General features: G+C 37.1%; 1 protein-coding gene across 2 annotated transcripts in view; it reads left to right on the plus strand.

The window, feature by feature from the left end:
* LOC139133306 (scavenger receptor cysteine-rich domain-containing protein DMBT1-like) overlaps positions 1–17,840 on the plus strand; it is a 33,435-nt gene that overhangs the window by 3,690 nt on the left and 11,905 nt on the right. For both annotated transcript variants that reach the window (XR_011552558.1, XM_070699839.1), the window contains exons 2-3: positions 5,028–5,162; positions 6,324–6,515. Coding sequence is in view for 1 of the 2 variants with exons in the window: in XM_070699839.1 (XP_070555940.1) it covers positions 5,028–5,162; positions 6,324–6,515 (327 nt within the window). In the remaining variant the exon portion in view is untranslated. The remainder of the gene's footprint in view (positions 1–5,027; positions 5,163–6,323; positions 6,516–17,840) is intronic.

The following is a 17,840-nucleotide window of genomic DNA, read 5'->3' on the forward strand; positions in this document are numbered from 1 at the left end:
AAACCACCACCTCTTGCAGCACTATAAATGACAGCTGTATGAGTATTGTTTTGAGATATCTGATTCTACAGCATATTCCGGATGCATGCATCTCTCCCCTGACTCAAAAGAGTCATCCGGTATCATTGACTGGCAAACATTTCAAGCAACTTCTGCAATTTATTCAATGCATTATGAGTCCTGATAAACGACAGGATGTAATCCAATCCGGTTGAATGTAAGCCATATAATATATTATTATTGTACTTGGGCCTCAGCCCAAGTACATTTGTTTTCATTCCGTGGGAAAAAACTCTGTAAGGTATAACCATTCCTGGCTGAGACCAGGGAGGGCAAAATGTCTTGGCTTCATCTTTCTTGGCATAATAAATGGCGTAATGATGTTAACTGAATGGAAGTGCTGCTCTCAGCCAGTCTTGAATAAGTGAGATGTGAATATTAATGCTTCTCTATCTGAGTTTTTGCCACAAATCTTCTGAATATAATCAAAATGTGCATCGAAATGCAACAATTAATGCACCCTCCGTTTCCTAGGCGATGGCACGACCCTTGCTACACCCACTGGACGAGCCAAAGTGGGAGGGGTAATTTCAGTTTGGTCGAACAAGAGGGCTCGAGACCAGAATTTAACATTTAAACTTGAAACATGTTTAATCGCTGACAAGATGTGGACTAGTGTTAATCAAAGTACTAGTGTGAAAAGGAAAGGTTTTATATCCCGGACACAATGAAAAACATTACGACTGGAAACTGTACCCCCAGTTGAGAATAGTAATGCCCACAGCGATGGAGAACACTTATCCTTGAGCTGAGAAAACCAGACCATCATTTCGAAATAGAGCTGCAGATTCGAGAAGCTCGTTCAAAATAGCTAGGTACACCCCATAAAGGGGTGGTTTCGAGTTTTGACGGCAAATTTCGCCTCCTTCATATAGAAATCGTACGTTTATTTTTCCAGGAGAACACACCATTTGACACAAATTTGCATGTAGTGCATAAAGGGGTCGCCAGTAAGCACGTGGTCAAATCTGGCATAAGAAACAATATGAAATGTTGGGTAAAGCCAGTCCAAAATAAACTGATTTGAACTTTTGTGTTTTGTAATTTATACCACTGCAGTAACATTACCTTTTTTTGACAACATCACACAATGTAATACGTTTTGAAACTGAATACTCCGACGTATTCTGTGTCTCCTTTGCTAAAAAATACGGTATGCCGATTACCATGTAAATAATGACGTCAAGACAGATTTGTAGTGTGTTTGGTCCTGGATGGTGCACGAAGTTTTGTCAAGGTAGCTTGTGTATTTATTTCCTAAATGGGAGAGATTAGGGTCGATCTAAACCAAGGCCGAAGAATGTTATGATCCTCTAAGCGAGCTGAACTCTAACACGAATGGTTGGATAATTTGGAGGATGTCTAGAATGATCTCGTCTCATTAAGATTATTTGGCGGTCAGTATTGAATTTCAACTGCGTCACAAGTTTGCGAAATGAGTATTCCGTCGAACGGTCAACGAACGATATTTTAGAAATCTGGAGACATGGCACATCGCATTTTTATTTTAGTATTTTATATTTTACAAAAGATGTAAGAAGCAATGATTTTGTCGAAAATTCTGAAAAAAATATAGGAAGATTTGATGGCGAACACATTTGTTTTCACTTGGGGTCAACTAGCTCTGCGTACGATGCTGTGTGTTCCGCTACAGCTAATTACCCCGCTCACCACAGCTCTGCAAAGACCCGTACGCGTACGTAGGGTCGGTGACTTCAAATCCATTTTGGGACTTGACGTAAAAAGCCAAATTACTGCCGAAATTCAGCGTTCTTGGGCCCAAGTCGTATCCCAGCCTACCTCAGCTACTCGATCGCTTCCAAAAATGACAGTCTTTTATTCATTTCTCGTAAATAACCGTCGATGTCGGCAACTCTCGCTAGCCCTGCGTTTGCTGCGAAAACGAGCCCTGCCACTCCTTGACGTGTTCTGCTGGGAGTATGACCAAGCTACCCGAGTGGCAGAGGCTACGGATTCGCAGCAAGCCCTGCGTACGATGCTGCGTGTTAGCTGTAGCACATAGCATCGTACGCAGGGCTAGGGGTAAACATGGGGGTCGCAGCCATGTTGCCTCAAAACTTATTTCTGTCTGCACTCAAAACTCAAAAATGTCGGATATGAACCTGAAAAATCGATGCAATTTTGTCAAACTTCGGCGAAATTTCAGCATGTAGACAAAATTTCATCTAGGTAAGGTAAATTTACTGAAATTTGATCGACAAATAATCCTGAGCTTGAACATGACAGCTCGCCTTCTCCCGGAAGTCAAGTATCCAGCTGCTCATACACAGGTTGCCCATATGGCCAGGTTTATGAGATTGTTTTCAAGCGACGGCGGCAGACCGTACGGGGCTCTGGATATGAACCTACCGCCGGTGTAGCTGTAATAACTGTTGCGTTGTTTTTAGTGCCCACGGACGAAGTCCTGGGGGAGTTATAGGTTTGGTCATGTCAGTCCGTCCGTCCGTCCGTTCACGCAGATATCTCAGACATGCCCTGGTCAATTTCTTTCAAACTTTGCACAAGAATAGTACCCAACCCCATACAGATGCACGTCGATTTTCTTCACAATGCGATCGAATTTGGCCGTGTTAGAGGACTTTTTAGTTTACACCTCCATAGACTCCCATGTATAGGCAGTTCTCCTAGACTTTCATGTATAAGGCCAAGAAAAATAAAAATTTAGTTTCTCATCGTATTCATATTGCCTAAAGGATGCAGTGACACAGTTTTTGTCCCCACGGATAAAGTCCAGGGGGCTTATAGATTGGGTCATATCCGTCCGTGAGTCCATCAGTGAGTCCATCGGTTCACGCAGATATCTCAGACATTTTGACAAAATATCATGTGACCTTGGTGACCTTTGACCTCAAATATACATTATTGTCCATAACTCAGTAACCACAAGTGCTAAACCTTTCATATTTGGTATGATGGGACACCTTATGACGCCACATATTGTACCTCATTAATTATGCGCATATCTAATTTTGAGCGAGCCAATAGAGCTAGAGGTCTGATTTTTGGTATATAGGGATAACTTAGCAATATAATTTGTTTGACAAAACGTCACGTGACCTCAATGACCTTTGACCTCAAATATACATATTTGTCCACAACTCAGTAACCACAAGTGCTACACCCTTCATATTTGGTATGATAGGACACCTTATGACACCATATATTGTACCTCATTAATTATGCACATATCTTATTTTAGCGAGCCAATAGAGCTAGAGGTCTGATTTTTGGTATATAGGAATAACTTAGCAATACAATTATTATGACAAAATGTGACGTGACCTCAATGACCTTTGACCTCAAATATATATATTGTCCACAACTCAGTAACCACAAGTGCTACATCCTTCATATTTGGTATGATAAGACACCTAACAACACCACATATTGTACCTCATTAATTATGCGCATATCTAATTTTGAGCGAGCCAATAGAGCTAGAGGTCTGATTTTTGGTATATAGGAATAACTTAGCAATACAATTATTTTGACAAAATGTCATGTGACCTCAATGACCTTTGACCTCAAATATATATATATTTGTCCACAACTCAGTAACCACAAGTGCTACACCCTTCATATTTGGTATGATGGGACACCTTATGACACCACATATTGCACCTCATTAATTATTCACATATCTAATTCCGAGCAAGCCAATAGAGCTAGATGTCCGATTTTTGGTATATAGGGATAACTATAGGGTAGAAATCTAAATATGCCCATCTAAATATTAGACATCTACCATCGAGAACAAAAGAAATTTGCTGTAATTTGAATATATAAGGAGTTTAAGCAATTTCACTATAAATAAAGAACCCCTGCCTCAAACTCCACAAAAGTTGCCAGACATATTTTGCCGTTGTCATGCGATTGCTTTGTTTAATAACCAGTTAATCAAATGCCTAATTGACAGGAGGAAATTCAAGACCATATTTGAATAGTAGTTATATTGTCCTCAAAATTACTCTATCTCGGCCCAAGTACTCATTGCCTTCAGCAATACTGCCTTGTTATTATTATTATTATTATTATTATTATTATTATTATTATTATTATTATTATTATTATTATTATTTTATTTCGGACAACATTCGTCCATATAAATTACACAAAGGAAATACAGATACTATGATACAAAAAAAATGGTGTTGGATATCCTATCCATATATAAATTCATTCACTAACCATGAAAGATCGACTTTCTGCACAGGTTACGCAAGTCAGAACTGTAAAACAGTACATCATTAACCATTCTTACAATGTATTTTCACTGTAAGATATTCTTTTCATCAGACTATACATTTGCTTTCGTAAAAGAGCATCAAAACTATCAATCCTATTAGAAACAAACATAGAGCTTGCACTACTGCGTCTCTCATATCCAAGAAAAATGCGAGCTGCATTATTGTAACCAACTTTCACTTTTTTCAAGACACCAGCAGTATCATTAACCCACAGATTACCACCATATAATTGGTAGCAATATGCTTTGAAAAGATTACACTTTACATTCAAAGAACATAATGAAAATTTTCTCAAGAGCATATTTGCAGATACATATAATGCTCTCTTTTGACGCTCAATGTCTTCATTATCACTAAACTGGTCCGTCACCAAATACCCAAGATGCTTTTTCTTTGCTACAAACGTAATTTTCATACCATTAAGATAAACAGATGGAGTGTATACAATCTGAGTGCGTTTTGAAATGACACAGATGCATTGTGTTTTCTTCGTATTAAAAGTAATGTCATGCAGGAGTCATAATATAACCAATATATAACCAATTGAATCAATTGATTCAATATATAACCAATTCAAAATAGATCTTACCTCATGCTGGACAATATTCGAATGGTGAGTATACGAAATTGCTATCTCCTCAGTAGGAATGGCATTGCTCGTGTCAAACTCTCACACGTTGATTATGTGACCAATTTCAGACAATTTGGTAAGACTGAAGGATGGGACGACTCCCTTTGAGGGTCGCGTTGAGGTTTTCTTGAATGGACAATGGGGAGCTGTGTGTGACGTAGGATGGGATATCAAAGATGCAGAAGTCGTTTGCAAAGAAATAGGTAAGGATAAAACCTTCCATTTTGTTGGTGTATTTAGCAAATTGTGAATTGTCGTTATATTATGACTTGAGTAATCAAGAACATTCATAAATACAGGTCAAACTGTTATACTGTAACACAAGTTTGGCAAACACAAATCTTTACAGTTGCAGTTTCACTTAAAAATAATACAATCGCACAAACCACACATGTACGTTTTTTGTGATGATTTACGTTTGATTCAATAGCTATATTGTCATTGCGAACTTAAACATAAAGGAACCTTAGCCTAACCCCTCTCATCTGTTTGAAATTTTTCACATTTAATTTTTGCAGCGCCAGCAGAGTCAACATTTTAAAACATAGGCTGGGTGAGAAATTTCAACAGGTACATATGCAGTGGAGTCAACATTGTTGCACGTCATTTCTAATTATATTTCTCATTTGGTTGAACTTTAAAAGGGAATATCAATGTAGAAAGCAGAAGCACAGAGAGACGGTGTAACTTTGTCATTTCAATCGTAATCTCTACGGCAGTATTGCCACTCCCTTGAGCCCATTATATCCCTGAAAAGAGAGTTAAGAATGCGCTGAATGTGCATCAGACAGTGTGGGTACAGGCATTGTGCGGAAGTCACAATGCTTCCAATGTGGATTTGTTACGCGAGTTAAATCTCATACACTGTCAATTTAAAGTTTGGTACAGTAATCTCTTGCACAGTTATAGTGAATAATATATGCGAATGAGCCTAGAAATTTAAATCCAAATTTTATACGAAACAAGTTTGTCGCTTTCAAATTTATATTCAGTACAGTACATCATGAGCCGATCCCTATGGCTGGTAGATGATTCGCTCTTTCAATTCAACTGTCCAATTTTTCCTTTTACTGCATTTACATAATGTACAAATTCAAGCGTTCATCTTTCCAATGTCCTCGTAAAAACCATTAAAGTCTAAGAGAAAGAACATCATCAATCAAAAATAGAAATATCATTTCAGTTTATACTTTCTGCTAAAAATAAAGCTAAAGTTCCTGAAAATACAACATAGGATTTTTATGCCAAAGTTTCAACATATATATGGCATGTCTGGCTAAATTCAGATTCTTGATGTAAATACCTCCATTGACATATTCAAATAACTCCGTTTCCGTAACATCAAATCTTTCTTTAAACTTGAGGTTTGACAGGTGCTATGCGTCCAGCATTGCCTGGGTCTGGAAAGGGTGCTCCTTTCCCAGGAAACGAAGACACTGTGATGTCGATGAAGGATGTGAACTGTTCAGGAAATGAACAAAGCATATTTGAATGCGATTTCAAAAACGATACTACCGACTGTAGCCAGGAAAACGCCGCTGGCGTCTACTGTAATTGTAAGTATATGGCAATCGCAACTTTGATCTTAATTTGTTGTTTCACACATTACTTGTTACCTTAGAAAGCATTGAAGTGTAGTATTAGCAGTAGCAATACTTGAGGGATGGTAAATGCAAACACCGAAAATAGAAGTGTTCCCGTTACAACAAGTCTAGAAATTAAACAATCTAGATGACAACAGTATCGACCGAAACCACATATGCAATATTAATATTTGACATCGCCAAGTTTTGTGATATGCGATGTAATATTGTATGCATTAATGGATCAGAAATTACTTAATCTCCGCATGTCGGTTACGCCCACTCGTCGTTCGAGGAATATATCACGCCGGCCGTGGTAAAAGATCAAAAACGTGTTACCAGAATAGAAGATAAAAAGTGGAGACAGAGAGCGTTTAAATAGCAGGAAACACCAGCTTTCAGTTAGAACTGAGTAAATAATTACAATTAATTAATTAAAAGACAGTGGTGTAAAAGCTTCAAATATTGTTCTTACTGAGAACTGCTGCATTAGAGTTTTTTTGCTTACGCTGGGTCCAAAACAGCGTTTTCCTTTTTTTCGTCTGCGTCGCTTTCACTATTGTAGCGGAGTATGTTATGCTATAGCGGAGTGTGCTATGTATCCTTCTGTTGACAATACTCTGTCCCTGGGGCTGAATTTCTGTTTGACGACGATCGATCGATACTTCATTCTGGTTTTACCGTTTTCCAGCTAAAATTACGGATGTAATATATTTTAACACCAAAAAAGCAACTGTTGATATTGTATTATAGGTACTAACTCCCTTTGCAGGCGGGTATAAACTCGTTTCGGATGAATTCGCTCCATATAGCACTCGCCCAGCTGCCCTTGCCAGACGTCGTGCATTCTATCCATATCCCGGGCATGCCTATATGCACGTATTGCTTGAAGAAACAAGCAAACAATCACGGCGAATATCGTTGTATGATATGATCCGTTGTATTACCCTTTGTACAATTCGTTTGAGTTCCCTTGCTTACCATGCTTTTGAGTTTGTTAGCGGGCATTTGAAAACATCTGAAAAGCTTTGATGGATTCTCCCCCGCCCATGAGGTGTTTGTGAATGCAGCCTATGGCAGCATGCAGTAATTGCAAGTGGGTTGGGCCGAGGGAGTGGGTGAGGGTCACTTTTCAGAAAACTGGCCAAGGGGTAGCTCATTTTTTATAAACCTATCTCGGGGGGAGGGTCACTTTTAACAGAAGACGATTATACGGCAAAACCTTCGATTGTCCATGTGATATTTCCTCAATTCAATTTTTTTAATTTCCTCATAGACCACCGTGTATAGTGAATCATCATTTCGGTGAAATTCGCATGCACGTTTTATTTCCCCCTTCCATCAAAGTACATCTACATACATTATCAAACATACATAGATATAGCTGGTTTTGTGGGGGAAAATTGTCAATAGTTTGCCTGATAAACTCCCACGTATTATTATTAGATATTTTAGTCCCAGGGCTAGAGGGGGTCTACGTGCACTCCCCCCCCCCACAGGATAACAAACCTGTATTTTTCAGAACCCTTGGGATCCCTAGAATACGAAATGGAATTTTAACAGAAAAAATATAGGGACGCAATAGCTGTTATGGTCATGTTTTGAAGGGTACCGCAAAATCACGATTTCCAAGCCAAATGCATTTTCGTCAAATCTGTCTTCTTGTAAGTCATGTGCTGAGCTCATTTTTTATATAACCTCACTTGTTTGGTATCATTAGAAAGGGAATTTATTCTACTTAAGATGACATATTGCACTGTGCAATATCTTCTACAGTTGTTGTCAAATATAACCAAAATTACCCCTTAACCCAAAATTTAACATTACAAATTACAGAAAATCTCAAATTCTACCAATTTTTAGCTGGGCATAATAAAAATGCAATGCTTTGTCTGAAATCTGTTTTATTTGATACAAGGACATGTCAGAAATATGAAATAGACTTTTAACAGAAAAAATATTGGGAATCTACAGCTGTAACAGTCATATTTTGAAGGGTACCGCAAAATAATAGTGTTGCAGATTTGCATGCATTTTTGTTAAAACTGTCTTTCTATAAGTTATCTGCTGAGCTTGTTTTTGAATATAACCTGGCTTGTTAGGTATCATTAGAAAGATAATTTACTAATCTTTAGAATGACATATTGTAACATGCAATATCTTCTATAGTTTTCATGATATATAACCAAAACTTACCCCATACCCCAAAGTTTACATTGAAAATTGAAGTCATAGCTACAACCAAATTCTACCATTTTTTTAGCTTGACACAAAACATCTGGCCGTTTTTGCTATTAAATCTATTTTATTCGGTACAAGGACATATCAGAATTATGAAATAGACTTTTAACAGAAAAAATATTGGGAATCTACAGCTGTAACAGTCATATTTTGAAGGGTACCGCAAAATCATAGTGTAGCAGATTTGCATACATTTTTGTTAAAACTGTCTTCCTATAAGTTATCTGCTGAGCTTGTTTTTGAATATAACCTGGCTTGTTAGGTATCATTAGAAAGATAATTTACTAATCTTTAGAATGATATATTGTAACATGCAATATCTTCTATAGTTTTCATGATATATAACCAAAACTTACCCCATACCCCAAAGTTTACATTGAAAATTGCAGTCATAGCTAAAACCAAATTCTACCATTTTTTTACCTAGACATATAAAATCTGGCCGTTTTTGCTATTAAATCTATTTTATTTGGTACAGGAACATGTAAGAAATATGAAATAGACTTTAAACAGAAAGAATATTGGGATTCTATGGCTGTAACAGGCATATTCTGTGGAGTACTGCAAAATCACAGCAGTGCAGACTCATATGCGTTTTGTTAACTTTGTCCCATTGTAGGTCATCTACTGCGCTTATTTTTACACAACCATGTTTATGTGGTACCATTGAGAAGCTAATTTACTACGTTTTAAAATGACATATTGTTATACGCCATATCTTATATAGTTTTCATGGCATATGACGAAAACTTACCCCATACCACAAAGTTTATATCGAAAATTACTTTCGTAGCTATCGTCAAATTCTACCAATTTTCTAGCTAGACATAACAAATAAGGCAATGCTTTATATGAAATCTTTTTATTTGGTATGGGGGAATGTCAGAAATATGAAATAGACTTTTAATAGAAAATATATTGGGACTCTACAACTGTAACAGTCATATTTGAAGCGTCTCGCAAAATCACAGTATTGCCAACTCGCTTGCTTTTTTGTTAAATCTGTCTTCTTAAAAGTCATCTGCTGAGCTTGATTGTTGACATAACCTGGCTTGTTAGGTATCGATAGAAAGGTAATTTACTAGTGTTTAAAATGACATATTGTAATATGCAATGCCTTGTTTAGGTGTCATGAAATAGGACCAAAGCTTACCCCATACCCCAAGGTTTACACAGCAAATTACTGCAAATCTGAAACTCTACCATTTTTTACAATTTATTAACTTTATATACCAAAGGCAATGCTTGTATGCAATGTATGAAATATGTGTTTTGTTAATAAAGTATGTTTAAAATATGAAATTAACTTTTAACAGGAACATAATATGATTTTGTAGCCTTTTGGATCATATTTGGAAGGGTACCCAGGTATCAGGGCAAATTTGCCGAAACATACATTTGCAATATATGGGTTCCCCCTCCAAAAATGATCCAAATGGCTACTTAATTGTATCATCTTCCGTTAAAAGTTAATTTTATACTTGTAACATACTTTTGTAACAAATAAATCAGATTTTAAACAAGAATTGCCTTTTGTATTATGTGCAGCAAAAAATGGTAGAATTTAAGATAAGCTGTAATTTGCGATTTGAACTTTTTGGGTATGGGGTAAAGTTTGACCATATTCCAGGAAAACTATGAATGACATTGTATATTACAATATGTCATCTTAAAGAAGAATAAATTTTCCTACTAATGATACCTCACAAGCCGGGTTGTGTCACAAAATAAGTTCAGCAGATGACTTACAAGAAGAAGAATTCAACAAAAAAGGTGTCAGTTTGCGGTACTGTGATTTTGCATTTCCCTTCAAAATATGGCTGTTACAACTATACAATCCAAATATTTTTTCTGTTAAAAGTCCATTTCATATTTCTGACATGACCCAGTACCATATACTACAGATTTCATACCGAAACAGAGCCATTTTTTTCATGTCTAGCTAAAAATTCACGGAATTTGATCACGTTATCTATGACAATACTTTCAATATAAACCTTGGGTACGGCGCGCCAAATGTTTCAAAAATATTTATCGATTCAGTGCAAAAATAAACTGTCTTTCTCAATTGAAATAAAAATTCGGTCTCATTAGGAAGGAAATAAGTAAGAAAAGTATAATTAAAAAAACAAAAGACAGAAATGTCATTTAATACTTCATTTTAACTTGAGAAAAATCTTTTAAGCGTAATTAGGGATAAACAATTTTCAACGATTTGAAAAAGTCATACATCCATACTTATCGAAATACATACACTTATAATAGTTCGCGAAAAAGGTGCAATGAGTGCTGATTTTACAAAAAGAAAAAAGAAAAATATGTTATACAGTGATACGTCCACAAAATTCACAAGAAAATCACTAAAAATCACTACTACCACTCGGAAAAAAATAGTACAAAAAATAAAAACGTGAACCACATACAGAAAATATTGTAAAAGAATCAGACAAAAAAGCCATGCATGCATAAAATTATTTATGTACTTAAGAAATTAAAAAGCACTACGTCTCATAATAAACGTATTATAGATAATCAAAAATATATATGAATCACCAGCCGCTTTGACAGTAAAGAGAGAAAATCGGTGAAAAAAATCGGCAGTGATGGCTCTGGACAAAAGTGGATCTCATCTACAAAAAATAAAATAAAATAAAAACGAAAAAATAAAAAATGCCATGAACAGAGATACAAAAAAAACGCGTGGGCCTGTGGAAAGAAAAAATAAATGAGGACTCGCCACAGCAAAAAAAAAGGAAAAAAAGAAGAAAAAAACGAGCACTCGCCACAGAAAAAAAAAAAGCCCGAAATTACAATTATTTTATTCAAAAAACTCATGGTTCACGTTTCCTTCGATCGATGAATCCCCAACAGCGGGGAATCCGATCACCACATACTCCAATGTTTGACGAATATTAATTGAGCATTTCAGTGATAACGTGACATCTTGAAACCTAGCTCTGTTTGGCTGGGCCCTAAAGAACGTCAAGTTAACAGTGAATAGTTCCAGAGAGTCTAGTTAACTGAGCCAATTTCAGGCAGTCCACAGGTCAGATCACGAGCGAGACGTACAACCCATGACCCTTCATAGCAACACTGCGAACAAATCGATGCCTTAGGCGCGGTATGGCAGGGAGCACACTGCAGGCCTTCCACTGAGCCGCACTGTCATCGCCGTTTGGCATACATGATTTCTACGCAGTTTTATAAGTATGGTTCGATACATCGGGTTCAAATACCATGATAATAAACCACCTCGTTGTTTGCTAATTCCTCGTCTATCCTCAAAGATCACCCAAATCATGATAAAATGAATAGTTTTGAAGAAATCTGCCGCGTGTTGAGAGAACGTCCATCGTTTTCCGTGTTCGACAAGACGAGCGACGCAACTGTACACGCCTTACGACTACGAGTATGGCGAGAGTGACCGGCCTTCGCAACGCCAGACACTCTCACTATACTCGCAGGGCTAGACCGGCACATACACGACATGTCCATCCCCATTGCAGAAATCTTTATATCCACACAGTCCAATATATGGAGCTACGATATTTGTGCAGTAGCCTATGCATAGCTCTGGGCGGCAGGGCAGGGCTGTGAGTTACCGGCGTTATACGTCCTGGCCGTATAACGCCGGTGTACGGCCTGGCCGTGTCCGGTAACTCACAGCCCGGCCTTGCTGCGGTTCCGTAGCCCTACCACTCCCTTTGCTGGTTGTGTTGAGCTACAGTGTACAGAGAAATAGCGGCTGCTTGATCAGTGTTTGTCAAGTCGGGCGCGTTCGCGTTCTACAGGTACTACTACTACTAGTGAAAACGTTGCCTCGAATTTAAACGGAGTGTTTCGGCCCGAGTATTTTTGCCTTTGCCACACTCCGTATAGAGGCTAAACCCACGGGATACGTGTGTGGCTCGATACATAGCGGCCGCTGCTGGCTTTGCATGGCAGGGCTGTGTACGTGTTACCGGCGTTATACGGGAGGCCGTGTCATGCCAGTAACACACAGCCCTGCCATGCAGAACTATAGGCCGCAGAGTGCTGCGTGGTATGCAATTTTACTGTGCATACCAACACGGTGGCCGCTGTGTATCGAACCACACGTAACCGTGGGCTAGCGGCAAGCCATCGTTTTGTTTGGGTTTGGGCACAGACTGTCTATGATTCGGGAGAGGCGGCCCTGCACTTTACAGGGAGGGGATCGCTGGTTGCCGGCGTGTAGGCCTACTGTACTAGCGACGGGACCGCCGGTCGCTGGCTTACCACCTCGAGTGTACATTGGAGCGAGGGGACCGCTGGCAGCCGACGAACCACCACGAGTAGATGGGACGTGTCAATAACTTGGACGTCCATGAGATGATATTGAAGACTAGAAGTTGAGAGTTACCGCAGAAATACCCCAAATATCATGTCCAACATCCGAGTGTGATGATCCAAAACCCTCTGGCATTAAACTGTAACAATCATGACGTTGACAATTATTCAATTTTCATGCTGGGCTTTTTCTGCGGGGTGTCCCACTCTGTTTTCTTTTCTCGAACGGGCCTCTTTTTTTTCTACTGAGGTTTTTTTTTTTTTTTTTTGGTAACCTCTTTTTTTTTGTAACCTCGCTTTGGTTTTTTTCCAAGCTGACCTCGTTTTGGTTTCTTTACAGCCTCAACGCCGGCGCGATCTCGGTCGACTTTTCAATTGTGATTCTCTTTCTTTTTTTAGTCAGACCTGATGGTGGTTCGTTTTGTTTTTTGGTAGTAGTGCAAGTACTATTTGTGGTTTTGTTTTTAATCATTTCAATATTTTTTGTGTGTGTGCTTGATTTTTTTCTTTTTTCCCTTATAATCAGCATTCATTGCACCTTTATATCAAATACACGTGTATGTGTACGTCAATAAGTATGGGAGTGTGGTATTTCCAAATTTTTGAAAAGTTTATCTTCTCATTACGGTTTAAAGAATATTTTACAATTAAGCATTACATAACATTCTGCCCTTTTTGCAATAATACTTTTCTCGTTTATTTTCTTCCGTAATTCCATCGAATTTTTATTTCAATCAAGAAGGACGGTTGCACGTCATCTTTATCTGTACAGGCACATTCAAATATTTAATGACACGTATTTTCAAATGAATGCTCTTTTTATGAAAAGGTACATTAATAAAATGCAATGATATGGACGAAAGAACTTTTTTCTTTATTATTCATACACGTTTAAGACTTAAATTTTTAGAAAGAAAATTTGACAGTTTATTTTACTCTATGACGATAAATATTTTTGAAACATTTGGCGCGCCGTACCTTGGGGTATGGGGTACGTTTTGGTCATATTCCATGAAAACTATACAAGATATTGCCTGTTACAATATGTCATTGTAAAGACTATTTAATTACCTTTTCAATGATACAAAACAAACCCGGTTATAATCAATAACAAGCTCATTACACGACTTATAAGATGATTTAACAAAAACGCATGCGAATCAGGAATACTGAGATTTTGCTGTACCCTTCAAAATACAGCTGTTACAGCTATAGAATCCCAATATTTTTTCTGTTAAAAGTTCATTTCATATTCGGATATAGCCCAGTACAAAATAAAACAGATTTCATACAAAAAATTGCCTAATTTTTTATGTCTGCATAAAAAAATTGCTTGAATTTGACATTAGCTATGACAGTAGTTTTCGATGTAAATTTTGGGGTATGGGGTAAGTTTTGGTCATATTTCATAAAAATCTGTACAAGATATTGCATGTTACAATATGTCTTTTTAAAGATTAGTAAATAATCTTACCAATGATACCTAACAAGCCAGGTTATATTCAAAAACAAGCTCAGCAGTTGACTTAAAAGACGATAGATTCAACAAAAATGCACGCAAATCAGGAATACTGAGATTTTGCAGTACCCTTCAAAATTTGACTGTTACAACTACAGAATTCCAATCTTTTTTCTGTTAAAAGTCTATTTTATATTTTTGACATGACCCATTACCGAATGAAATAGATTTCATACAAATAAATGCCGGAATTTATATGTCTAGGTAAAGAAAATGGTAGAATTTGATTTTAGCTATGACTGCAATTTTCAATGTAAACTTTGGGGTATGGGGTATGTTTTGGTTATATATCATGAAAACTATAGAAGATATTGCATGTTACAATATATCATTCTAAAGATTAGTAAATTATCTTTCTAATGATACCTAACAAGCCAGGTTATATTCAAAAACAAGCTCAGCAGATAACTTATAGGAAGACAGTTTTAACAAAAATGCATGCAAATCTGCAACACTATGATTTTGCGCTACCCTTCAAAATATGACTGTTACAGATGTAGATTCCCAATATTTTTTCTGTTAAAAGTCTATTTCATAATTCTGACATGTCCCTGTACCAAATAAAATAGATTTAATAGCAAAAACGGCCAGATTTTATATGTCTAGGTAAAAAAATGGTAGAATTTGGTTTTAGCTATGACTGCAATTTTCAATGTAAACTTTGGGGTATGGGGTAAGTTTTGGTTATATATCATGAAAACTATAGAAGATATTGCATGTTGCAATATGTCATTCTAAAGATTAGTAAATTATCTTTCTAATGATACCTAACAAGCCAGGTTATATTCAAAAACAAGCTCAGCAGATAACTTATAGGAAGACAGTTTTAACAAAAATGCATGCAAATCTGCAACACTATGATTTTGCGCTACCCTTCAAAATATGACTGTTACAGATGTAGATTCTCAATAGTTTTGCTGTTAATAGTCTATTTCATATTTGTGACATGTCCCTGTACCAAATGAAATAGATTTAATAGCAAAAACGGCCAGATTTTTTGTGTCAAGCTAAAAAAATGGTAGAATTTGGTTTTAGCTATGACTGAAATTTTCAATGTAAACTTTGGGGTATGGGGTAAGTTTTGGTTATATATCATGAAAACTATAGAAGATATTGCATGTTACAATATGTCATTCTAGAGATTAGTGAATTATCTTTCTAATGATACCTAACAAGCCAGGTTATATTCAAAAACAAGCTCAGCAGATAACTTATAGAAAGACAGTTTTAACAAAAATGCATGCAAATCTGCAACACTATATTATTTTGCGGTACCCTTCAAAATATGACTGTTACAGCTGTATATTCCAATATTTTTTCTGTTAAAAGTCTATTTCATATTTCTGACATGTCCTTGTATCAAATAAAACAGATTTCAGACAAAGCATTGCATTTTTTATTATGCCTAGCTAAAAAATTGGTAGAATTTGAGATTTTCTGTAATTTGTAATGTTAAATTTTGGGGTAAGGGGTAAGTTTTGGTTATATTTGACAATAACTGTAGAAGATATTGCATAGTGCAATATGTCATCTTAAAGTAGAATAAATTCCCTTTCTAATGATACCAAACAAGTGAGGTTATGTTAAAAAATGAGCTCAGCACATGACTTACAAGAAGACAAATTTGACGAAAATGCATTTGGCTTGGAAAATCGTGATTTTGCGGTACCCTTCAAAACATGACCATAACAGCTATTGCGTCCCTATATTTTTTCTGTTAAAATTCCATTTCGTATTCTAGGGATCCCAAGGGTTCTGAAAAATACAGGTTTGTTATCCTGTAGGAGGGTGCACGTAGACCCCTCTAGCCCACGGACTATTTGGCTGAAATACTATATCATCCCCGTCGTACCGTCTTTTAGTTGGGCAAAATATTGTGACCCTCCCGCAAATATACTGACCCTTCAAAAATGCTTGCGTGATACATTGTGACCCTCCCTCCCAAACGCCAGCCTCCCCCTGTTATTTTTGTCCCAACTTTATAACAATCACACCAATTGTTATGTAAATTAGCTGATACTGGTTCAGTTTTTCCTGGGGAGAATATGTAGTGATTTTGGGGGAGGGTCAAGTTTTAGAATGTCGGACAAGGGGAAGGGTCGCATTTTAGACAAGAGGATAAAAGGAAGGGTCACATTTTGCAGTACAGGTGTGCACGGAATCCCCCGGCCCACCCCCTGTTATTACTGAAGGCTGAAGGCTCCCTAAGGCGAGAAAAAAAAATTATCTGTTCAACGGGCCCGACCGACCCATATTTGGACCACTCCACATTTTGCTTTTTTCCCCAAAAAAATCTTACGAATCTGAAGAAACGCGGAGATGTTATTCAGTGAACATCTGTCTGTGAGATGAATGACCTTCACATTTTTGATGACATTGACTGAGTGAGATTGATACAGGCTATGATTTGAAGAGTAAAGGTGGGCGCGCATCACAAACATTTGGTCAAGGTGAAGGGCAAGGTTAATACGCCGTATAGCTTAGGGAGCTTTCAGTAATTACAGGGGGTGGGCCGGGGAATTTCGCGAACACCTGTACCGTAAAATGTGACCCTCCCCCTATCCTCCTGTCTAAAAGGTGACCCTCCCCCTTGTCCGACATTCTAAAACTTGACCCTCCCCCCCAACCACTGCGGTATTCTCCCCAGGAATAACTAAAACAGTATCAGCCAATTTACATAACAATTGGTTCAATTGTTATGTTAGGGACAAATTACAGAGGGGAGGGCTGGTGTTTTTGGAGGGACAGTCGCAATTTATCACGCAGGAACTTTTGAAGAGATATGGTATTTCATACATTTTAGGGAGGGTCACCATATTTTGTGCAACTATAAGAAGGTGAGATGTAGCTGATTTAGTGCTTCATCCAAAAATATCAAATCATAATACATGGAGTCTATAATCAGGCAAATTATTGACAATTTACCCCCGCAAAACATGCTATATCTGTATTTTATATATGTTTGATAATGTATTTAAATGTACTTTGCTTGAATAGGGAAGTAAAATGTGCATTTGTGTACAAGAAATTGATTTCTGAATTTCATCTAAAAAGTTGGTTCACTATCCATGGTGTCTATGATGAAATTATGAATAGTTTTTTTCCAATACAGAAATAGGTAAATCTTTGCATTTGTGTACTCTTGATTATTGATATCAATTTTCTTGATAAGACTAGAATGGTTACAAGTCTATGGTTGTGTAAGAAATTTGATTTTGGAATTTCACTGA

The sequence above is a fragment of the Ptychodera flava genome, chromosome 5, assembly GCF_041260155.1.
Source record: "Ptychodera flava strain L36383 chromosome 5, AS_Pfla_20210202, whole genome shotgun sequence".
NCBI classification, from domain to species: Eukaryota; Metazoa; Hemichordata; class Enteropneusta; family Ptychoderidae; genus Ptychodera; species Ptychodera flava.